We start from the raw sequence: 23,792 nt of genomic DNA on the forward strand, positions 1-23,792 counted from the left end.
ATTGTGCCTCTTCGGTGCTAATCATTCTTGGCTCTGACGCAGTCAGTTTGGCGCTGAGCCTCTTAGGTGCTTCAGGTGCATTATGTCTCTCGATGCCAGTGATCTCTCACAATCTCAGTTTCTCGAAAGTGGGATTTCATTTTATTCCAGTCCAAAGAGCTTGGATGCTCATATTTGTCAGCTCCCTGTAAGCTGGTGCCCTCAGGAACATATGTCCACAGGAGTCATGTAAATGTAGTTGGAACATCTTACACTTTTTTTTTTTTTTTTAAATGGACTCTTCCCTTTCCTCTCAGAAAAATTTTTTCCTGATGACATTGTGAAGGTAGACATGATGACACTGAGAGATTTCCTGACCATTCCTCATGGTAACTTGTGTAGGAAGGCCCGTACATGCTCAGAAAGCAGGGCTAAACTCTGAGCTGTGAGAGAACGACGACTTATCTGGTATCATCGGATGTAGTTACTCATCTTATAGGACTGTTTGTGCTTGACCATGGAGAATAGAGTATAATTTTGTCTGTTTAAATAAAACTGCCCTGTGTCTTTCAAATGATTTTACTGTCTATCCCCGTCTGGCGGATGTATTTAAAAATAAGTCATTTTTTTCCCTATTTCATGCATATATTCTGGTCCCACATACTTTCAGTGATAAGAAATTTCAATGCATAGGTCTAACTGCTCTAAGCTGAGAGCAGGCATATATCAGAAATTAATTAGTCTTTCCTTTTAAAGTAGCATTTCTGCCTAACTTGCTTAAACTGACTGTATCTGTCTTGGAGATTTGTGTAGCGCTTCCTTTCCCTTGCTTGCGTACTTAAGAGTGGTAAAGCCTCTTCGGTGGTATTTTAAAATTATATGTAGTGTTTGTTTTCTCTTTCAGGGTCACCTTATCATTGGAAGCAAAGCTGCATTTGCTGCACAGTTACATGACTGTCAAGTGGCTTAGCTTGCCTTGTGAAATGCAGGTAAAGAACTAAGACTCTCCAAACATGCGAGCCTGGCGTTAAAATTCTGCAATTGCAACAGGGCTTCTAGCAGCCGTCCCCGTCTGCCAAAAATTTTCTGGAAGCTGCCAGGCACTATGATGCTACCAAATAGAAAGATAAAAAAAATAATAAATTGCTGTCTTTGGACTGGTGCTATATTTCTACATCGCATGCATGGAAGCCCAAACAGTATTTTTACAAAGAGAATTGATCGATTTGTTTAAAATCAGGAAAGCAGTTTATACATTTCCTTAAAATAAATGGCAGAGGAAGAGATGTGTTTTGGTGCCATGTAATTAGTGTGGCAGTACATAAGACATCTCTCAGAGCACATAGTGCCGTGCAGAGAATCCAGATCCCAAGACGTGGCAGACTCCTAATCCAGTCTCGTGTTAGCACTGTGCTTTGGGATGCTTACCAGGAGTCCTTGCTAGATTTGAGCTACAGCTCCGCATTCTGCACTGAAATCCGGGTATCCTGCGAAACACTTCTGAGATGAATTTCTACCTGCAGCTAGCATCTACTTGGGACAATTAACGGTGTCATATAACCGCCTTGTAAATTCCCAAATCTAGCTGCAGATCTTTTTCATGGAAATCTAGAGCCAGTTCCTTGGCCATTCAGATTTGCCTCTGATCGTGCCAAGAGATGGCTTTGTTTCCTTCCTAGAACTGTGCTAAGGAATTGTTGCCCATACCCCCCCCCCCTAATAATTTTTCTTATGTTTAATATCCTTCTCTTAATCTTCTTTTTAAATGTAAGCACAGGCCCCCAGATAGCTGTGGAACACTTTTAAATCTTGTGCTACATTTCCACTGCCAGATGTCTGCTGGATTTAACCAAAGGTGGCATCTGTCTCGTAGGCAGCAATAAGTAACCAAGCTAAAGTATGTATCGCTCAACTAGCTCGGTGGGTCACATCCCTGGTTAGAAGCCAAGTTTCTAGGTTCAAATCTCAGGATCTCCAGACTGGAAATTTTAAACTATTTCACTGTTCTTGGGAGGAATACGACAGAGCAGCTTAACTCTCAGTGGCAGTTACTGCTGCTCACAGATCGAGAGATTTCCTTGTTAATTTTGTGTGCATGGTTTGTGCTGGGGTCTCTAGGAAATGGTATTTCAGTATTGGGTGCAGCAGAATCCGTGTGAAACAAATGTTTAAAAAAAAAAAAAAAAAAGTTTTGCGTTGAAATCTTGTGAAATGGAGTTCTGTTAACCTCTGTTCTTGCCCTTCCTGCTAAATCTGATGGTAGGAAAACAAGAGGGACAGCAGTAGCCAATAGACAATTTAATGTGTCTCATTTCCGAGCCACCGTAACCATCTTAATATTCTTCGTTTCAGCAAGCGCCTCTTGCTCAACCAGAATCCCCAACTGCTTCTGCTGGAGACGACACTCGATCAGCTGCCGATTCGGGAGAGTCCGACAAAGAATCTGTTGGCAGCAGTTCTACTAGCAACAGCGGCAGCAAGCTCGGCAAGGATAAAGACAAAGATAAACCAAAGAAGGACCAGGAGAAGGAGAAGAAGAGGGCAGACTCTGTTGCCAACAAGTTGGGTAGCTTTGGCAAGAGCATAGGAAGTAAACTGAAGAAGAACGTGGGAGGTTTGATGCACAATAAAAGTGGGAAAGGAGGGATGAGCAATGGACAAAGCGAAACCTTGGAGAGAAAAAAGAAAAACTCCTTTAAGTTGAAGAAGGAGAGTAGAGAGGAGACTTCCCAAAGTGACTTGGCCACCTTGGCTGAAAAGTCCAAGGCATCAGCAGACAAGCAGCAGGCAGATGCTTACAAATACAGCAACGATGTGAAGCTGAGCCTCGGCATCCTGCGAGCTGCCATGCAAGGAGAGCGCAAATTCATCTTTGCCAGCCTCCTAAAGACCAGCAACCGGCACCCTTACCAGGAGGAGATGATCCAAAGGTACCTAGCAGATGCCGAGGAGCGTTACTGGGCTGAGCAGAAGCAGAAAGAAATGGAGAAGAAGGCCATGGGGAACGGTGGCTTGGCCAAAAAACCTGAGCAGGAAACCAGCCCACCCAAAGCTGAAGATCTACTCATGAACCCTTCATATCCCCAGCCTCCACCCAGCTACGGCATTCAAAGCACGGATTTATCCATGGGAACTAAGGTAGCACATCTCCCTTCCAGTTGCTCTGGAGTCTTCACAATTCCCAGACCCTCTATGATGAACACGTCAGATGGTTTGCAGCCTCCCACTTACCAAGACTCCAGAAGGCAGGTTGCAGGTGGGCCCTGCAACAATATGCCTTCCTATGCTACTTTTCCCCGCCACTGTACACAGGGACGATCCCACCCCTACCAAACCAGCCCATCCCACCTAGGAAAGCTTTCGTCCCCGGAGATGGAAGTACCTCCGGGTTATTCTGTGGAATGTGATGGCTTTTCCTGTGCACCCCACAGCAACGGCTACCAAGAATACACGGAGCAGGACAGCTTGCAGAAGGCACCTAACACGGACAAAAGCAAAAATCGAATACTTTATAATGTCCAGCAGACCAAATGCAAGCAAGCAAACTGCAATTTTTATGGACGCCCGGAAACTGGGAATTTCTGCTCCTGTTGTTACAGGGAGGAACTAAAACGTAAGGAAAGGGAACGAGAGGCACTAATACATAGGTTCTGAATTGTTGAGGTGAACACTAGGCCTCATAAGGCATGGGAAATGCAATATGCCACCCTTTGCTTACCCCTCCCCTTTCTGAAGGGATTGGCTGAGAGAGTGATTCCACTACAGGGCTCAGCTCCCGGGAGGTGCACAGCATGTGAGAGGCATTGTATCAGACAGACTTGGGCCTGCTAAGAAGCTGGCAAGCCATTGTAGGGGGCATGCTCAGATAAAAGACTGAAGACTTCAAGGTAGGTGTGTGAGGGGAGCTCACCAGCTTTCTTGGGTGATTGAAGCACTGTGGCTCTTGGTGCAACCCCTGTTACACAACAGAAATTCAAATATCGTACAGAGTACTGCAGCACTAGAGCTAACATTTTTAAGGTGAAATAATTTAGCTGAGCACCACTGCAATACAATGAGACCAAAGCTTTTTGTTGACATTCTAACACATTGGGAGGGCAGAAGCTAGGAATTTTACTGCTCATGTGGTCAGGCGTACTCGCCTTCACCATCTAAACTTGTTGGAGTGAAAAACAGATTTGATGCAAAAGTTTCAAAATAGATAGTGAGTACAGTTACTCGTCGCGAAGGTAGTCAGGGTCTTTTATTTCTGTAGTGCCTTTTTAACAAACAGCCTTAAGACTTGGTCTGGATACACATCTTTAGCTGGGTGCAGAAAGGTGTCCCTGCCCATATCGGGGCACACAGGCTGATCAGGTAACAACTGGTTGCACAAAGCACTTTGTAGTAGAAGCCCTGATCTGGCCAGTTAGATTCAGGAGCCACAGTGGAGTAAATCTTGCTCTGCAGCCAAGGCTTTGAATCTGGATTAGGCCCTCTGAATAAAGGCCTTAGTTTTTTTTAGGTTTAACACATACCACTAGAACTGTCCCAGTTATGAAAGTCTTTGTAGAACATGACACCTTCCATTTGTAAGACTGCAGAGTGACTTCCAACTCATATTCACTTAGTTTACTAGTTTAAAAATTGATACTGCAACGAGAGAACCAAATGTAAGGTCAGGAGGTGGTGTTTTCTCAAACAGAAATGATTAACTGTCATCGTATGGTTTGGTGTCCTCTTTTTCCAGAAGGAACCCATCCAGACCATTTATTCTAATTTCCCTCTATAACAGTGTAGTTAAGAGAGAGAACAAGTTTACTATCATAACTTAATTGGCAGATAAGGACTTCTTGGCCAACCCAGTTGTCTGAGTAACTTGGCACTGCAGACCGAACATGACATCTGGACATCTTTCCACTGCCCTCTGTATCTATCCCAAGTATGGTCTCTTGCCATTCTATTATTCAAATAGCTAAAGGTTGGTCTCGTAGAATGCACACTGCCACCCTGAAAAAGGATTAGTGGAAAATCACATGGCACTTCTTATGCCGCCACTTTTTTTTTTTTAATAATTTTTCAAAATTGCAAAATAAGAGGGGCAGTTTTTGATGGCATTTTTTATCTGAACATTATACTTTTCCCGACTTGCAGTCATCTGGAAATACCCATCAGGGCAATTCACAAATAGCATCAAGTGCCTTTTTGCACCCTCCCATATTCTTCCTACAAACACACACAGCCCAGCATTGAAATGTGCCAGCCCCGTTTTCAGGAACCAACCAAACTCCGTCTTCAACTTGGAAAGCCACCGGTAAAATACACAATCCTCAGCTATCCACTTCATTACTAATGGCTTTGGGACATGAATAAGTACCTTGAAGTCTCTAATATTGTTCACAGTAGTTCAAATACCAAAAAAGAGTGGAATGAGGTTTTAGGACCAATGAGAAGTGCCATGTGGTTCCCCAGTACTATGGTCCTTTTCAGAGATTGCTGTGTGAAGTCCATGGACTAGAATTTCCTTGTTGGATCATATCTGGTGGTACTCATTGCCACCTCTGCTCTTGGTCTATCTAACATCTCCTTAGTAAATAAGTATTTGCTCTAAGCTCCTTCTGTTCAGCTTCCCCCCATGATCCATTGACCTGGAGTTTTTAATAGTGAAAATGCTACTGGCTTGTACTTTGAAGAGGGTTGGATATTTAAGTGCTGTTTAAATTTTCGTAAGCCTCTTTATGCGTGGCTTGCGTTGCAGGCCCGGCACCCTCCTCTGTCCTTAAAAATTGTGTCTTAAAGATTAATATTACTTCCTTCTCCCTCAGGTACCCAAGCGTACCGTTAGCGTTCCAGCTACTTTGTCACATGGCCCACTTTAACCAGTACACTGAGCAGACATGACTTGGAAGTCACACATGTGTCTTTATTTACTGTCCAGGTGACCATCCCCTCTCACTGACCTTTTTTTTCTGAGCATGCCGCTTCACAATTGACTCAAGGCTTTTCTCTTAAGCAGTGAGCTTGACTTTTTTTTTTTTTTTTTTTTAGAACTTTTATTTAAAAAAAATAAAAGGTAAGCAATACGGAGTGTTTTGAGTTTTCATCCAGAAGTACTGTGAAAATTTTGCTTTTTCTGACACAGTAAGAATCGCCCTGAGGCTGAACTAACGGAGCCACAAAGCAATAATGTTTTAGCATGGACAAGTAGAACTGGCAGAGGGGCGTCTTTGCAGACCTGGAATCGAATGCAAAAAATGAACTAAGCAGTCTGCTGTTACTTAAACACTTTGTTCAACAAAATAATTTGTAAGCTGATTATTTCTGCTTGGCCTGCAGTTACTTCCACACTACCTCTGTTCCGACGAATAGAAAGAATTTGGCTCAGTTTTGGTGGGCCTTTGTTAACCTTTAGCATGATGTAATAGAAAAAAAAACAAAAAAAAAATATTTTTGATATTGTCAGATCTTAGAATGAAATTTTGAAGAAGAAACTGGGCAGATTGTAAAGGTTTTGCACCTATTTAAAAAAAAATTAAAAAAAAAAAAAGCCGCTGAATTAAGCATCCTCAGTTTTAAATGTATGTAATGTATTTTAGCTCCACTGACTCCACCTTGGTGTTAGAGTGCACAGAGATGTGCTGAGGTGGATTTGCTTTTCGCACTGCAGTGTTTGCACAAACCTTTCTACATGTAGAGCACAAATGTAAAATTCGTGTCACTCCAGCCATTCTAGTACAGGGTTTGATAGACTAGGACCATGCAACCCATTGACTTTTTTTTTTCTTAATTTTTCAATGAAAGCTTTAAGAACAAACCAGTTTTCAGTTACACACCAGAACTATGCAATTATGTTAAATGTCAAGCTTACCCTGTTGCTCTTAGTCTGGGAGTAGAGGGGATTAAAGTGTACTTATCCCAAAATCATCACTGCTTGTTACTATGAAACTTGCGCTTTGGGAAGACGGCCAGCCTAAGAAAACTGTGATGGATTATTTAAGGAAATACTGAACTGTTTGCCTGACTTGCAAATAACATACATTGCGACAATCTCACATAACTGTTGCCATCTTATCTGTAATTGCTTTTCCATTGTGACTGATTTATGAAACTTGTGTTTGATGTTGCAAGGAGCCCAGCAGCCAACTTGAGTTCAGATGCAGAGGGCCTGTGAAGGGCTCCCAACAGTGTTAGCTCTCCATACATTTCTGTGCAGGATCCATGGCGACTTAAGCCATCCTTGCCTGTCCAATTCTGTTAGTAGTGTTGCAGTTCATTATTTGTAATGATTAGGGCTTTGTGTCTGCCAAGGAAGTCAGGGAATCCGTTGCATTTTCCCATGATTTCTGCTTTTTCAGGGAGTATTCTGGTGTCTGACTGACCCTTGGGGATCATTTGCTTACTTTCAGGGGGGGTGGGGGGCAGTCCAAACAGTATAGAAGCCCTGATTGTTTTTTAAACATACTGTTCTTTTTAAATGCCTCCTTTTTGCAAAATGCTTTTTAAAGATGCCTTGAATATAAATATTGCTAAATAAAGGCAATTTGACATCAAAAAAAGTTTTTGTGACTCTTTGGGATGTGTAGGCTCTGCTTTCAGTGATTGTGCGAAGAACTTTCCATAGAGTTTGCTGACACGATTGCAGTGCTAGAAATGAAATGGTGCAGCAGGCTACTGGCATATATAAGTGCTGGACTGATGTGTGGTGCTCCAGCTTGCTGTTAAGTTCCAGCAAAAAGTCACAAACCAAAGCTGTGGTAAAACAGTCATGCTGGATTGATATAGCAGCTTTCATCCACTTTATCACTTCAGCAAGGTGCAATGCGAAATGGCACCTCGGGAGTGGTGGATGGGGAAAGGTACGGTGTAAAGGTTTCTTGTTATCCTTGCCTAAAACGGGAATCCTCTTGCCTTCATATTGAATGAATGGGAGTACAGGATTTTAACTCAAGTCCCAAGATGCTTAAAACATTGCATCCCACTATCCTCCCATAAATGGATTTAAACAAATGTTTGCTGGTGTGCTCCCCCTCCCCTGCCCCAAGTTTCTTTCCACCTCAGAGGCACATTACACTACCTGGCCCATAGGTTTAACCATTTAGTCCACACTGAGGTCCCACAGGCGCTCTGTGAATTTCATGGTTGTGCAGCTAAACTTACAGCAGTTTGTCTTAAAGCGGGTTTATTCTGTGTGATTCATTAGCAACATATAACTCCCAACAGCCCACTGCCAATAATGGAATAGTTTTGAATAAGGTAGGTGGGCCATTGTACCCAGTTTATTTATAACAGAGAAATGGTCAATACTTTATACTTAATTTGGGAACAGCCAGGACTGCATTCCGGCACATCTTTTCAGGCTTAAAAGGCAGAGCAGCCGTGGTGGTCCCTCCAGGCAGCCTGCAGGGAAGAGAAAGGGAGGGGGGTAACACTCTGCTTCCTAATCCAGACCCTCCCCCTGGCTGTATTGCAGGGAATGATACTGAAGCAGACACTGCAGAGCAAAGAACAGACACAAAAAAAGGGTGTGAATTGGCACAAGCTTGAAACGTATGAGCAGTAGTGCCAATTGTCCTTGATGAATGGAACTATTGCTCACAACTTTCAGCCTCTTTACCTACCTTATGTCCATTTATTGAGGGCTTAACTTCTGGCAGAACCGAGCACAGCCTTCTAGGACCTGAGAAAGCGGAGCAGAGAACAGTATACATCAGTTCTGGCTCCCTTGCAGAAACAGAACCAGTAGTTACATAGATTATGTATGGCCCCCAACTCTTGAGGGAAGCAAACAAGAACAGAGTATTGGAGCTGCTTTCCCTGAGACATGGGTAAGCAGTCACATGGCTTTGATTTGTGCTAGTTCCCAGCACAAGTTAGGAGGCTGTTTAAGAAAAAGATAGGCCCCATTGCATCTGACCCTCCTGGGTAGGTTGGCTACCTGCTTATCACACCATCAGCCCAGGCCCAGCCACCTCTACTGCTGGTGACCACACGAGCAAGGGCAAAAGGATCAAGGGGGGGTTGAGTGGAGGGAGAGGAAGGGAGAAAGGGAAACTGAGTCAGGATAAAAGATGCTGTGGGGTATGAGTGAAGGGATTGGAGGAACTATTGGGATGCAATGGAGAAGATCAGTGGGAGAGAGACACTGGATAGAAGTGGGTGTGGTAGGGGAGGGAAAGAGAAAAGTGAGTGAGGAGAAAATGTGACATTGCTCCCTTCCACCCCCATAGAGGCAACAAGCAGGCTATGTTTTGAATGCCAGGCCCCACACCCCTGTCCAAGGGAGCCGAGGACCGTGGCCAGTACTGCATAATAGCATGAGGAGGCCCCTGGTGCAGCCTTTATCATGTCTGCGTCCCTAACTGCCCCGGGGCGGGGATGCTGTGGAGGGCAGTGGTGACACTTAGCAGCCGGGGTAAGGGCCTTTGTAGAGTTCCAGAAGGAGCCCGAGTGCACAGCCGCCATCTCTGGACTCTTGCAACAAGTGGGCTAAAATAAGTTTGGAGGGAATGTATAACATGGGGAGGGGGGGGGAATCCTGAAGAGTTACGCATGAAGGCTTCTAGTACCAGATCACAGCCTTTGTTACGATTTGAGCTGGAAGTACAAAGGAGCAGGAGCTAAACTGTGTTAAAAAATAATAATATATATTTTACAGTGCATCTTAATGCACTAAAGGGTGCAAAGCCTTTACTAGATAGTGCAGTAAGCAAGCCTTATTTGCCTTTTAACACTACATTAACACAATGTACATGAGCTGCTTTGCATAATTGTGCATTTTGCTCACTTAAATATTCAGAGGACAATACTCGAAGTTTTTCTGCAAGGGAACCTGTTTATATTCATAGAACCTCCCCCCTCCTGCGTGGGTAGAAGTGCATGCGAGTTCACAGGCATACTTCTCACTTGCTGAGGGAAATTGTGCACAGATAGGCTGGTGCAATACCGACTTGCTTAAAAACGTGCGTCCAACCGGGATAACGCGTGCACCATCACCTGGGCACTTGATGCAATAGGCAAATGCGCTGCCACACTAAAAAGGATGTGCCAGGGAGAAAGGAGGCTCAGTTTTAGGAGCCTCAGGTTAGGAACATGGATGTTGGTTAATTGGTCTGTTTTTCCTAACCTGACTGCCTGCAAGACCTTTTATTTTTAGGTTACTACATTTTTGGTTCCTCCAACTTATCGCCATGGTATTAAATTGCAGGAACTACAGAAAAGCAGTATTTTTTTTTTTTTTTTTTTTTGCTTTTCTGTTATCTTTTGGGGCTCCTCAAAACTTAATGCCAACTCTCGGGCTGGCAGTTTTTGAGGGGCAATAGCTAATAGCCTCATGGACATGGCATTTACAGGAGATGAGCGCTATTAGCTAGGTGCTGGTTTAGATGTGCTAATCCCCTTATTGCATAAGGGGTTATGGATGCGCAGGGTAGTGCATCGGCCTGAGAGATTACATCATCAAATTGCTAAGTGCGATTTCAAACGTACAGTTTGGAGCTGCATTCTGCGCACCACCCAAACAAAATTCTGCAAAGAAGTTTCCCTTGGAGAAGGAGCTTGCAGAGTACCCGTAGGACCACAGGCATAGTGGAGATGTGTAATTTGCAGCATTAATATTTGTGCATGGGCCCCAACGCTTGTAGCAACTATGTATAATTTATCTGATTGTTTTGATTCTGTAAACCGTTGTGATGGCTAAACCGAATAATGGTATATAAAAACAAATAAAAAAATAAAATAAATCAAACATCTTCACACTTTGATGGCAGCTCAAGACAGATGGGACCCTGGTCTGAACTTGCAGATCTCTTCTTTTTGGTTTTGAGTTCATTTTCCTCTGAGAATTTTAGTTGTATTTATTTTCTCAATGTTGTTGTAATAAACTCCATTATTCAAAAACTGAGCCATTAGTTTAACTTGAACAGAATTAGGAAGCAGCACTCAGGCCCTGCTCCTGTGCTAGATGGTGGGCACTGAGGACTAAGGATCATTCAGGCCGATCTAATAAAGCTGTGTGGAAAATGGGCACGCAGTGTTGAGCACCTGCTTTCCTAAATGACTGGTCATGCTGCCAAGGAGGTGCTAGGGCTAAATGAGTGGCCCTAGTGCCTCCGTGGCAGTGGGCACCCAGGAGAGGTGGCAGTCAGCAGGTGCAGAAAGGGGACGCTCAGTTTTACGAGCATCTGTCTTCCTACCCTGCCTGCTGGCACTTTTTCTTTTACCTTTTGGTTCCTCTGACCTAATACTGCCATGATATTGGCAGAGAATGTACAGAAAAGCAGTATTTTCTGCTTTTCTGTACCCTTTTGGGCTGCTCAGAAATTAACACCTGCCCAGAGCAGGTTCCACAGTGCGGTCAGGTGAGGGCCCTGTATTGGATTGGCCTGAGAGTGGGGGAGGTGGGTGGGTCCTGAATTTTGCAAGACAAAACAGAATTGTGTGTGTTGTTTTGTGGATGGAAACTGAGTAATTGTGCTAATGAACCTCAGAATTTAATTTGAAACTTGAGGGGTCCCATGTCCATACCTATTAATGAGGTTTTGACTCTATGGGCCTCTGTGGTTGAGTGGAAGATGCTATACCACAGTATAAAAAAGTGTGACAGAGCAGGTTCTGCATGCTGTGATCATTGGCACCATCCGTGACTGAAGCTTCAGCAGCAGGAAGGAGGAAGAATGTTTTTATATTCTCCCCTAGTCAGCCATAAAAAAAAAAGGTTTGCACTGCACTCAGGCAAGTTGTGTTGACTCAGTACACCACCCACCCTAGAGCTTTCCAAATATGCTCTTACCAAAAAGTTCAATGTAAAAACAAAACGAGCCAAGGATGTCCAGGAAGAGCCGGCTATCCTGAAACAACAGGGCGCTCTCTGTCCCGGACAGAAATAAAACTCGTACCACAGTGGCACCTTTGTCCTATCCAGGTTTTTTTTTTTTCCATCTTAAAGGTGCCAGGAGCAGAACAACCTCACTTTTTAGGGCAAAGAATGTGTATTTTGAAATCTGAAATTGAGTGGTGGTGAGTAACGGGTGCTCCCATGTGGCTCTCAGGCTTTGAAGGTGGCAGGTCGGATGGAGGAAAGGCAAACCACGCAATACGAATGAATGCATTTTGCAGAAAAAGAATCAAGTTCCTGAGTTTTTTTTTTCTCGTTGCTCGCTTCGGGTACAGGCACTGTGGTCCTGACCACTAGATGGTGCTGTGCACTGGTTCTTCTGCAATGCATTTTTATTTTCATCTGTGCCCAGGCTTTCACTCACTGCCCAGCAGAGAGACAGCAAGCAAGCTGAAGTAATGGTCTTGAGGTGGAGTTTGGCATTCATTTCAGTTTATTCTGCTCCCACCAGACACAGGTGCGGGATAGAGTAGAGCCCTGCTGTGTTTGTATCTGGTCCTACATGGCACAAAGTATCCAAAAATACTTCAAATGCTATGTTGAATGCAAAGTGGATTCATTGTTTATAGCTTTTGCTGTTCTGAGGGTTTAATGTGCAGACTTTTCAAAGGGAACTGTTCCCTTTAGATGAATTGTCAAAGTAAGCATGTTCAGACCAACTGTGTAGTTTGCACCTGCTCTTTTGTGTGAGCAGCCGAGAAATGTCATGCATGTAGACCATGGCCCCCCTCGATCTAAACAAACCCCCAAAGGCATGCTCCAATTTTTTTTTTTTAATGTGGATAAATAAAAGGTGCAATTTGTAAATTCCAAATTTAAGAGCAGTAATTGTCAGTTGTGTCAATGGCTTTGAGAACTGCTTTGTTTATCTACAGCCAATGACGTGTATGAATCTTTGGCATGCAATGTACTACTCAGATTTATTTTTATTTATTATTTTTATATACCGACATATCACATCTGTTTACATTCAGGTACTGAAGGTATTTCTCTATCCCCAGAGGGCTTACAATCTAAGTTGTTTTTTTTTTTGTACCTGAGGCAATGGAGGGTAAAGTGACTTGCCCAAGGTCACAAGGAGCGACAGCGGGACTCGAATGCTGGTCTCCTGGTTTGTAGTCCACTGCTCTAACCACTAGGCTATTCCTCCTCCCTTTATGGCTTTCAGGGGTGCTCTACAGCTCCTGTACAGGATCAGCTTTGGATTATTTTTGTGTTGTCCTAATAAAAGCTTTAATATTCAATAACCTGTTAACAGCACTAGATGTACAGTTTCGGGAAGGATTGCTTTCTGTACGGAGAATTGTTCTCTCTCTGCCACGTAGGAGGTGACTTTTTTTTGTAAAACCCCAGAACTGGATTCCTCTGGCTATTTTAAATGAGTCATCTCTTTCTATTTTCTTTCCCTACTGTTCTTGTTTATAACCCTACAGGAAATGCCATTTTGGTTTTTCCCAGCTTTATTCAGTTGCCAGATTCCTAGCAAAGGGTTTTCAGAGCATCCAGCTTCTGCCTTCGGAATGGCTGGAATCTGACTGACTGGGTTCTGCAGGCGCGATCTAAGTGATTCCAGCTTTAAAGCTGCTTAGCTTGCATTTCATTTGGTGTATATTAAGGAAGAAAAGTAGATTTGCAAACGAGAATAAGGCCATGAAGCTAAATCAATCAGGCTTTGGATCATTTTATTTAAAAAAGTATATTCTGCTTGTTCATGGTGTATTACAAATGAACATAACTAAGAGAGCAAAATTAGTAGAACGGAAATAATATAACAATCAGTATACAAAAAAACCCTAAAAAATCCAAACCAGACAAAAACCCAACTAAAAAACAGCCTTTAAACTAGTCCTGAAGACAAGAGGTTTTAACTTACACAGCATCCTTCACTTAACCAGGGATCTAATTTGAGGCTTCAGCATAAGCTCTGAATGCAGGATAATACAGAAACTATGAATGCTAACAGACTTCAGGAAAAAAGAAGGGGCATCATTCAGAGGCAATCATGACCGCTGTTTTCTGCAGGGTGTAAGTGAGCCAAAATTAGATGGATGAAAAATAACTATTCTGGAGCTCTAGCTGCCAACCACAGTTTCTGTTGGGCACAAATAAACTGGATGCAGACATTTTTTTTAATTCAGGCCAAAGCAGGCCAGCGATATACAAAAGGGGATGGGTAAATGTTAAAAAGGCCGCAGAGTGCGTAACCTTGGAGAGCCCCCCTGTAGAAATGTGGTGCCAGCTTGAAGATGATGTAGTAATGGAGACTGCTCGTGTGCTGTCCGAAAGGTAAGATGTGAACCCAAATCTCCTCCAAACATGCTTGTAATCTATTCTCTATTTCCTTGGCTTCTAACTTGGGATTGGATGTATCCGTCCCAGAGACCAACAGAACATGGGCTCTTCAACTACAATTGATGCTCTTTATTTATAGACATTTAATCATCTGCTTTTTACTAAGAATGGCCTCAAGGCAAGTTACAACAAATGTGCATGTTTCTGCATCTAGCTGCTTCCATCTGTTGTCTGACTATGCCACTGTAGTAAATGACAGCCGCTAAAGACCAAAACACCCCATCCAGTCTGCCCAGTTCAAATTTGTCTGCTTCAGGTAGACGCACCTATAAAATCCCATATGCAACCCAACACCAACCCCACAATTTCTGTTATCTGACGCTCAACCTTCTTCCTACTATTGCCCTCCCAAGCATGACCAGAAATCTATTCCAGAAATGCTTTCCACCACCTCCACTAGTAGACCTTTCCAGGCCTTGCCATCCTCAGCCTTTTCTTCATACATGACCAGTACTTAAGCCAAACATCCAGGCCTCCTCCTCTGTCTTATTACAAAACTTTGTCATAATCCCTACAGCCAAGGTTAGTGAGGCTGTTGTGCAAAAATCCAGCTCCCTGTGGTCATTGAAGTTTGGTTTCTAATTATGGTTCCTCCACGCCAATCTCACCAGCTTTCTTGAAAACTTGATACTATTGAACCACTACTGTCTAGAGCAGTGGTTCTCAACCTTTTTCCCATCATTACAGACCATGTTCGCATGTGTGACACACTGCTCATTACAGTTTATGGCGGAAATAAAAATAAAGGTCCAGTATTATTTTTATTGTTAAGAATGACACAAGGAAAAGATACATAAACGGTAAACATCCCACACCAAAACAGCACCAATTTCCAGCACTTAACAGTAACCGCCTTACCTAAAAAAAGGCAACACTGAAAATATTACACCAGGCCTTAAGACAAGACACCTCCTATTAGGAAAACGGACCAAGTTAGGTTGCTATAGAGCCCTACACAAACTACACGCCAGCAGAAATCCTCATCTGAATCACATGTGCTGACCCTCACCTAAAAAGGAATAAAGAGACCAAAACGCATAACTAGAAGCATGCAGACAAAAGCTGAATTGGAAACTGCAACAAGCCAGAGTCTCTGTATACAGTGCAACAAAGGAAAAAAAGAAACATCACCAGTCCTTATAAACCAAATCAAGAAATATAAAAGCAGTAGCAGTAAAACCATACTAACAAAAACAGATTATTTCAAAACAGCGGATGAATGGAATATCTAATAATTAAAAACTCATCAAAATTTTCTAGATACCAATAAAATATTTCAAAATAAGACACAAAGACCCAATACTGAAAAATAATAAGGATACAAAAAATATTTTGCTCTGCATACCTGGGAATGCTTGATGTCCAGGTTCCCTGAGATTGTTTTGAATTAGCAGGAGGAGGGATGGTTTGCTTGCAACTTTCTCCTCTCTCTCTCTCACACTGGCTCTCAGTCCCTCACATACACGAGCTTTTTCTCTCTCACTTATACAGGCTCTTAATTACACATTTACACACATGCTGTCTATCTTTTCACGCTTACACACACACACAGGCTTTCAATCACACACATACATGCTGTCTTTTTCTCTCACACACAGACTCTCATTCACATGCTTACAAACATGTCCTCTCTTTCTCTCATTTACACACAGGCTCTCAATCACATACTCACATGCTCCCTCACCTAAACCAGCTCTCAATCACATACACATACTTTTTCACACAAACAGATTTTCAATCACAAACTTAGTCATGCTCTCACACACATACTCTCTTTCACATACATGCTCTCACACACACATGCTTGCTCATTCACTCACTCTCCCCCCTCCCCTGAACTAGTGGCAGCAGCAGCTTCCTCCACTTCTAACCCTAAAGGCAGCAGCAACCTCCTTCATTTTCAGCCCTCGTGGAGAAAGGAGTCCCATCGGTTGATGACAATCTTTGTTTTTCTCTGAGCTGCGCTGCTCATTCGTCAGACCGCACCTCTCTTCTTTTCTTTGGGCCGATGCTGAGCGCACTAGCAAGGTCTCTTCTTCCTGTGCACGCACCTGCTGCTCACCACTTCCTCTGCCGGGCAGGAAGAAAAGAGCACGCCAGTGCCGCTGACTCCTGCTCTCCTGCCGCGTTCCGCCCGGGCTTTCAGCGTTTTAAGCCCGGGTGTAGGACCTGTCTTGCTCGGGTAGGGGGAGCAGCTGGGTCAGCGGGGGACCGGGAAGTGTGGCGACACACTGGTTGAGAACCACTGGTCTAGAGTTGTACTTGCTGCTCCGTGGGGGTTACCCCAATGCCTGCTGAGGTTTGGACCTGATTGCACAGCATGATTGATTCAGATGCAGACTGCAGGCCAGTTATAAAGCTGATCTGGGGAAAAACATGGCACCCTCGATACACAGGACCCTGCTCCATTTCCAAAATTAATGTACAAAACAATGTTGCACGGGGAGCTGCTTTTTCTGAAACTCTAAGTATTTCTTCTAGTGTCATTGAGGGCAGCCATCTTAACACAGACTGATGCAATGCATAAGTATGGGCAATGCCATCTGTTAAGGTTCTTGTCAACAATAATGTCTTGCAGGAGATTTACTTAAGTTTCAACAAGTACCAGCTCATCAAGGGGATGGTGGTGCCACTCATTGCAGCCTTTGGTGTGCTCCCTCGTATGCAAGCGTCTAAGCTGCCTTTTCATGACAGCATTTAACATTCTGAGAAGGGAGTGGATTTGGAATTCTAACACAGTCCCGCTGCCAACTTTTGCATAGTTCTAATGTGAAACATGAGGAAGGCATCGTAACCCTCCTATTTACATTCATTGGACTGGAAGAGCATTCATGAGCAGAGCTGAAGCACGTTCTTGTACCTGAAAGAGCTAGTTTGTCTTGCTTGCTGCGGAGGGCTTTCACCTCCTCTTCAGTGTGGACCGAGTAGCCATTTTTAAAGATCTTGGCTGTAGTTCCTTTTTGTCAGGAAGTTCTCTGTGCCTTATTATTTGGCTGCTGTTCCTTAGAAATCATTCCCCCTAGCAGATTGTGAAATAGTTCAACAGGAAAACTGTGAAGTAAGATTATTTCTCATTGGAGTCTTCAGTAGGAAGAAACAGAGAGTTTGGGCTAGTGTTCAGCAGAAAGCTATTTCTTTAGTGGTGATAGCTGAACTTTGCTATAGTGTGATGTTCTAACAGCAGTACTGGCCTGCAGAAACCTGGATTCTCTATAGGCAGAGATACTGGTCATTGGCCCAATGTTATAAATCAAAACCTGATGCTCAAGCTCACGTGCTACAATGTTTACATTACTCTTCGGTTGGTCCAAGCAACAGTATTACAACCTACAAAACACTTTTGCTATGAGATTTTTCTACCTACTCCCTGTCTCAGCAGTTCCTAGGATGGTGGGAAGATATGAGTAACAGAAAAATTATGTGATCGCAATGCAATTGCTGAGTGACAGCATTTCCTGGTGCATCCTTTTAACTTTGGCTACATTTGGGAGCCACCATTTTACTTGGGCTGAAGATCTGGCTCAGATGTGCTGGGATTAGGGCACTGCAGAGGAATGTGCTGTACATAGTGTCAGCTGCTGCATTCCATAATCGCCGTTTTATTGATTGCAGGCTGGGATTTCCCTTTCTGAAAAGATGCAGGCAGTTGAACTTCAGAGCAGATATGTTAATTTGCAATGAGACCATCTCCTTCTATACACTACTTAAAAGCAAAAACATTTGGCGGCCTGACCTCAAACTTCTCCCCCCTCTATCTGATTATAAATTGTTTTGGTTTTTTTGTCTGACAAACTTTCCTTTACTGCTTTATGGTCTTCGCATTTGTTTTTGCTGAGCTCGAGTAGGAATCAAAATGGAAAACTTCCACAGTAACTGACTGGTTTTTTGTTTGCATGTTTCAGACTAACATTCATTTTATCAATCCCATTCACTACAGGATCTGTCCCATGGTGGAGGGAGGGAGGGACTCGGCTAAGGTAAAATGAAGCTTGTCCAAATGGATTCTTCAAGCAGCACAGGAGGAGGGGAAGCTGCTTCCCCAAACTTTGTGTCTTATAATGAGCAGAATGCCCTTCTATTCAGAACCCAAGACTTGGGTAAATAGACTGGGCCAGATGTACTTAAGGCTATGGGGAAAATGCTTACTCCACAGCGTGCTGTCTCCTTTGATTGTCAGGCTGCAGGGAAGACCTGTCTCAGTTCATGTATGAGTAGACCTAGCGCATCATCGGCTGGACAGATTTCAACAGTGGGCACCTTGTTTTTTGTTTTTAAGACGTGCAGAACAATCTGTAAACCTGCAGAATCAATCCCCCCATCCTCCATCAGAAGTTGCTTTGAGAGCATTGATGATTGATGAACATTAGAGTTCCACTGTGAAGAAGGAGTCTACTTCCAACTCCTTGCCTTCCTTGAAGAGAGCACCATTTTGCACCTGCACTAATCCGGCTTTAGGAAAGGCTACGGAACTGAATTTCTCCTATTAGCCCTCTCCAGCATGTAAATGCAGACCAAGGTAGCGACTCCATTCTAGTCCTATTTGATCCATCTGCCACTTTTGACGTGGTCGATTACGAATTCCTGATTCAGCGCTAAGGAAATATTTGGCATTGAAGGCACTGATCTTTAAATGGTCTGAATTTTTGCTATCAAAGAAAACACAATCTGTCTTGTAGGTCAATAAATTATCCACCTCTAAGGACCTCACTTGGAGAGTACCCAGGGCTCTGTTCTTTCCCCAATCCTCTTCAATATTTACATTCATCCAATTTGACCTTATTCAGTGTTTCAACATCTAATGCAACCTATTCACCAATGACAACATCCAACTTTGCAGCAAAGTAGGATCCGATCAAGAGTCTTCCATTGCTAATCTCAATAAGAACATAAGAAATTGCCATGCTGGGTCAGACCAAGGGTCCATCAAGTCCAGCATCCTGTTTCCAACAGAGGCCAAACCAGGCCACAAGAACCTGGCAATTACCCAAACACTAAGAAGATCCCATGCTACTGATGCAATTAATAGCAGTGGCTATTCCCTAAGTAAACAATTAATAGCAGTTAATGGGCTTCTCCTCCAAGAACTTATCCAAACCTTTTTTGAACCCAGCTACACTAACTGCACTAACCACATCCTCTGGCAACAAATTCCAGAGCTTAATTGTGCATTGAGTGAAAAAGAAATTTCTCCGATTAGTCTTAAATGTGCTACTTGCTAGCTTCATGGAGTGCCCCCTAGTTCTTCTATTATCCGCACGTGTAAATAACAGATTCACATCTACTCATTCAAGACCTCTCATGATTTTAAAGACCTCTAAATAACAATCTTACTTCCTTAACCCAATAGCTCTGTAACTATGAATGCAAACTAACCCCCTATAAGTCAGAACTCCTCTTGCTAGATTGCTGAGGTCATCCCCTGTTTATCTCTACCATCTCTGTTGGGACCCCACATCTTCCCCTAGGAATCTATACAAAGCTTTGTGGTTCAATTGAGTCAAAAGCTCATGATAGAATCCCATATCTCAAAGATAGTAAGAGCCTCCTTTTATGTACTTATGCCAAATCCACCAATTTTGCAACTACCTTGATCAACTCAATCTAGCTACTATAATTCATGCACTAATCACCAACTGAATAGACTATTTATAACTCACTACTGAATGGCATCCCAGTAGTATGAAATGCCTCTACCTTATGCAAAATACTGGAACAATAATGCTGATAGGGACCAAAGCAACATACCACAAAGCCCATTCTACACAAACTGTACTGGCTCCCAGTAGAATCCAGGATAAAATTCAAAACCCTTCCCTGTATGTGTGGGGCCAGAATTGGGTTTGCTGGGCAGATGGGTAGGATCTGGGGTCCCTGTCAAGCACCGGAAATTAATGGGTCACTTGTTGGCAGCTAGATTCATGATTGCTACCTTTTGGGAAAACTAGTCCCTCTTTGGACTATTGGGCATCATCAGGTGCGAGAAATTCCTGATATTGAACTGCTATGCTATGATATGCGGAATGCACATTTTAAATGACTTAACTTGGGCCCCATATGTTGACTATTGTGCACAACCTTTGGGGTAGCTGTCTCTATGTTTTACCTGTACAGTTATCTATCAGTCACAAGTTGGTCTGTACAAGTTGCAATTTATCTGCTGTTTTCTAATATATATATATATAGATATATATATATATATCCCAGAAAAAGTTGTTAAACTTAATTAAAAAATTCAAAACCCTGTGCTTTGTCTTTAAATATGTGGAAAAATAATCCCCCACATATCTGTCCTTGCTTGACTCCTATGCATCTGCCTCCACTGCTTTGAAACTATGTGCTGTCAGCTGCTATGCACCCAAAATCTGGAACAAGGTGGTACTATCCCTTTGTCTTGACCAATACTACCCCACTTTCCAGAAAGAAGCAAAGGGCATGGCTGTTCAACAAGCCGATCCACAATGTGTAGACATTTGATTCAGTAATCACCCAAAATACAGCCCTAATATAAAGTGAACATTGGAAGGTATCATTACATTTGTCAAATGCTTTAGGCCATTTACAGTTACTCCTGTCAAACTCACAAGGGGACTGTAGGGTTTTTTGGTTTAATAGCACACCATGTAGTCATCTACCTTTCCAGTAATCATCAATTAGTGTAAATAGGTGCAAACTCATCCATGCAAAAATGTGATTTTCATTTCTAAATGCTTCAATAAAAAATCAAGATCCATTTATAAAACAAACCAGCCCTAAAATACTTAGATGAAACTCCCCTACTTGTGCCAAAACTAATCCAATCAGCATAGAGAAAAAAGTTGAAATCACTTCATCCCCAGGGTGGCCCTAGATCTTGAAGCCTAATTGTTCCACCAGTGAATAAACCAGACACTGTCAATGTTTTGGGAGACTTGCCTGCATCAGGAACATCACAAGCTCTATAAAAACAATATACCAATAGCCAAATGCAACATTTATGTGTAAACATAACATCTTTTTAGTTTTGCCAGTATATAAAAGCATGCATGGGCACCAGATGACACATACCACACCTATTGTTTTGCAAGAGATGGGACGGTAAGATTTTAAATGGCAAATAGTCTCCAATGAAGGAAAGTCAACAAACAGTACAATGTCCACATGAATATGGTCCACAGGCTGTAAAGGATCCTGTGATGACTGCACATGACTCTACAACTAATGTTGTTCTAATTTGATTGTAATCCACTTGAGGTCATTCTTGGAAAAAGTGGAATATCAAATATTTGAAAATAAGATAAATTTGTCAAAGTAGTCCCTACCATCTATGCCATTTATTTTATTTAACAACTTTTTTTATACCGACATTCGTAGGCACATCATAACGGTTTACAAAAAACTAAGAGAAATACAGCGAACAGGGCAAAAGGGGGCGGGAGCAAATAACCATAGATATAGCTTAACAAAAGAATGTAAAAATAGTACAAAAGAGCACTATGGAGAGATGCCATGTACCAAATAAATTCATCTGTTTTAACTGATTGGGTGATCTGTCAATTAAGCCTACCTATGATTGGATATATAGTTATGTAAGGAGAGCTTGTAGTGGGTAGAAAAATTGGTGATTATTTTGTCAGATTACAGAACAAACTTATTTGTAAGTATAAAAGTTTTACTTAAGTCTGAGAATAAGCATACAAGATTAGAGTTACACTAATAATATGAGTGAGTCTCTGCTTCAATACATTCTATGGCGGTACAATATTCTTCTTAGCTGCTTAAAATAATCTCTGAGCTTCCTATGCTCTCCCCCACAAGCTCTGCTTGCACTCCTGCTCACAGCCTCTGCCCAATAGGAGGGCTCCCGCTGTTCCCTGGGTCTCTCTCACCCATACACCTACTCTCTGACCGATAGGAGAGCTCTCCCAGCTGCCTGTGCTCGCTTGCTCTCAAGCCTCGGATCAATATTTATTTATCTTTATATTCTGTGTCCTCCCATACAGTTGTCCAGGGGGGAATGCAGTACAAAACACCCAGAAACAGACATTATAAAAAGACAGTCATTTAAAAGCATCCTTTAAAAAGCAAAGCCTTAACATGCTTCCTAAAACTCTTCAGATCTTTCTTCTCTGAGCTCAGCAAGGAATGTGTTCCACATCATGGGAGCTTAAGAGAATGCTCTGTCGCGAGTTAACTGCTGTCTAGATTCGCAGGTGCCTCCCAGAAGATCTGAACATTTTTGAAAATTCTTAGCACCCAATCATGAGTGATCAGAGTATAACAATTTATGAAGTATCACTAATAATTTAAACTGGGATCTCCAGGAACACTCAAACCAAGGCCACTCAACAGCTGGCTTGCAACATGTTGCACTTGGAGTAACTTACTTGGGAGCCCCACCCACAGGTTACTGCAATAGTCCAAATGCCCTAACCCTTAAGATTGCACTATGGATCTAAACAGCTCCAAAGGAAGTATACATTTCAATGGCTTCAATAATTCAATTTAGCAAAGTCTACTTTTGCTGAATATGTGACCCCAAGATTTCAGGAAGAATAAAATCTTCAATTGATAAGGGTACACAGTCTTCATGGGGGGCTTGCTTGGTCTTTTGCACATTCAACAATAACCCATTCTTAGTGAGCCAACTTTTAATCTTTTAATATGCACTTCTCCAAAAAGAGCCTAGGGCAATCACAGGTGATAAAACTGAATATCATCAGCATAGATGAAGTAGGTTACACCCACTTTTTAAGGACAGACTCTAGAGGAGAAGAATAGACGTTAAATAAAATAGGATAATGCTGAACATTGAGGAACACCTGATATTAAAGGGCTCCACGAAGAGGAGGAGCTCAACAACTGTACACATTTCTCCCTCCCTTGCAAAAAAAAAAGTCCTGGACCAAGATGCCCCCACTCCCGATTCCAATATTATACAACCAGCCAACCACCAGCTCATGCCAGACGGTATCAAATGTAGCAGAAACATCTAATTGCACCAGAATACCTGCACCACCATGGTCCAATCTGTAATATAATAGGAGAGCTCTGCCAAATGGCCAGCCTCTCCCTGCTGTCTGTGCTTCCCACCCACCTTCCTTAGCCTCTACCCAAAAAGCAAGCTCTCCCAGCTGCCTGTGCTCTCGCTCTTAGCCTCTGACCAATAGGAGGGCTCTCCATGCTGCCCTGCTCCTGTCTAGCCTCTGACCAATAGGAAAGCTTTCCCAGCTGCCTGTGCTCTCGCTCTTAGCCTCTGACCAATAGGAGGGCTCTCCATGCTGCCCTGCTCCTGTCTAGCCTCTGACCAATAGGAAAGCTGTCCCAGCTGCCTGTGTGCTTGCTCTTAGCCTCTGACCAATAGGAGGGCTCTCCATGCTGCCCTGCTCCTGTCTAGCCTCTGACCAATAGGAAAGCTTTCCCAGCTGCCTGTGCTCTCGCTCTTAGCCTCTGACCAATAGGAGGGCTCTCCATGCTGCCCTGCTCCTGTCTAGCCTCTGACCAATAGGAAAGCTTTCCCAGCTGCCTGTGCTCCTTTCTGCAGCCTCTAAAAGAATAGTTCTCACCATTGCTCTGTGCGCTTTGCTCCTTCTCCTCTTTTAAGTAAACCTCT

At 42.9% G+C, this 23,792-nt stretch overlaps 1 protein-coding gene and 1 long non-coding RNA gene across 3 annotated transcripts in view; one reads left to right on the plus strand and one right to left on the minus strand.

Annotated features, from left to right (window-relative positions):
* The window catches only part of OTUD7B (OTU deubiquitinase 7B), a 99,012-nt gene extending 92,461 nt beyond the window's left edge, over nucleotides 1-6,551 (plus strand). For both annotated transcript variants that reach the window (XM_029581082.1, XM_029581083.1), the window contains 2 exons: nucleotides 884-968; nucleotides 2,332-6,551. In XM_029581082.1, the coding sequence (XP_029436942.1) occupies nucleotides 884-968; nucleotides 2,332-3,633 (1,387 nt within the window). In that variant the 3' untranslated portion in view covers nucleotides 3,634-6,551. The remainder of the gene's footprint in view (nucleotides 1-883; nucleotides 969-2,331) is intronic.
* A 1,656-nt stretch (nucleotides 6,552-8,207) lies between these two features.
* Nucleotides 8,208-17,154, minus strand: LOC115078273. Its single transcript, XR_003853107.1, has 3 exons — nucleotides 17,064-17,154; nucleotides 8,577-8,635; nucleotides 8,208-8,355 (listed from the first exon to the last, which is right to left on the minus strand). It is a non-coding gene; the product is annotated as an uncharacterized LOC115078273 (long non-coding RNA).
* Nucleotides 17,155-23,792: the final 6,638 nt, after the last annotated feature.

This window comes from Rhinatrema bivittatum, chromosome 16 (genome assembly GCF_901001135.1).
Source record: "Rhinatrema bivittatum chromosome 16, aRhiBiv1.1, whole genome shotgun sequence".
NCBI classification, from domain to species: domain Eukaryota; kingdom Metazoa; phylum Chordata; class Amphibia; order Gymnophiona; family Rhinatrematidae; genus Rhinatrema; species Rhinatrema bivittatum.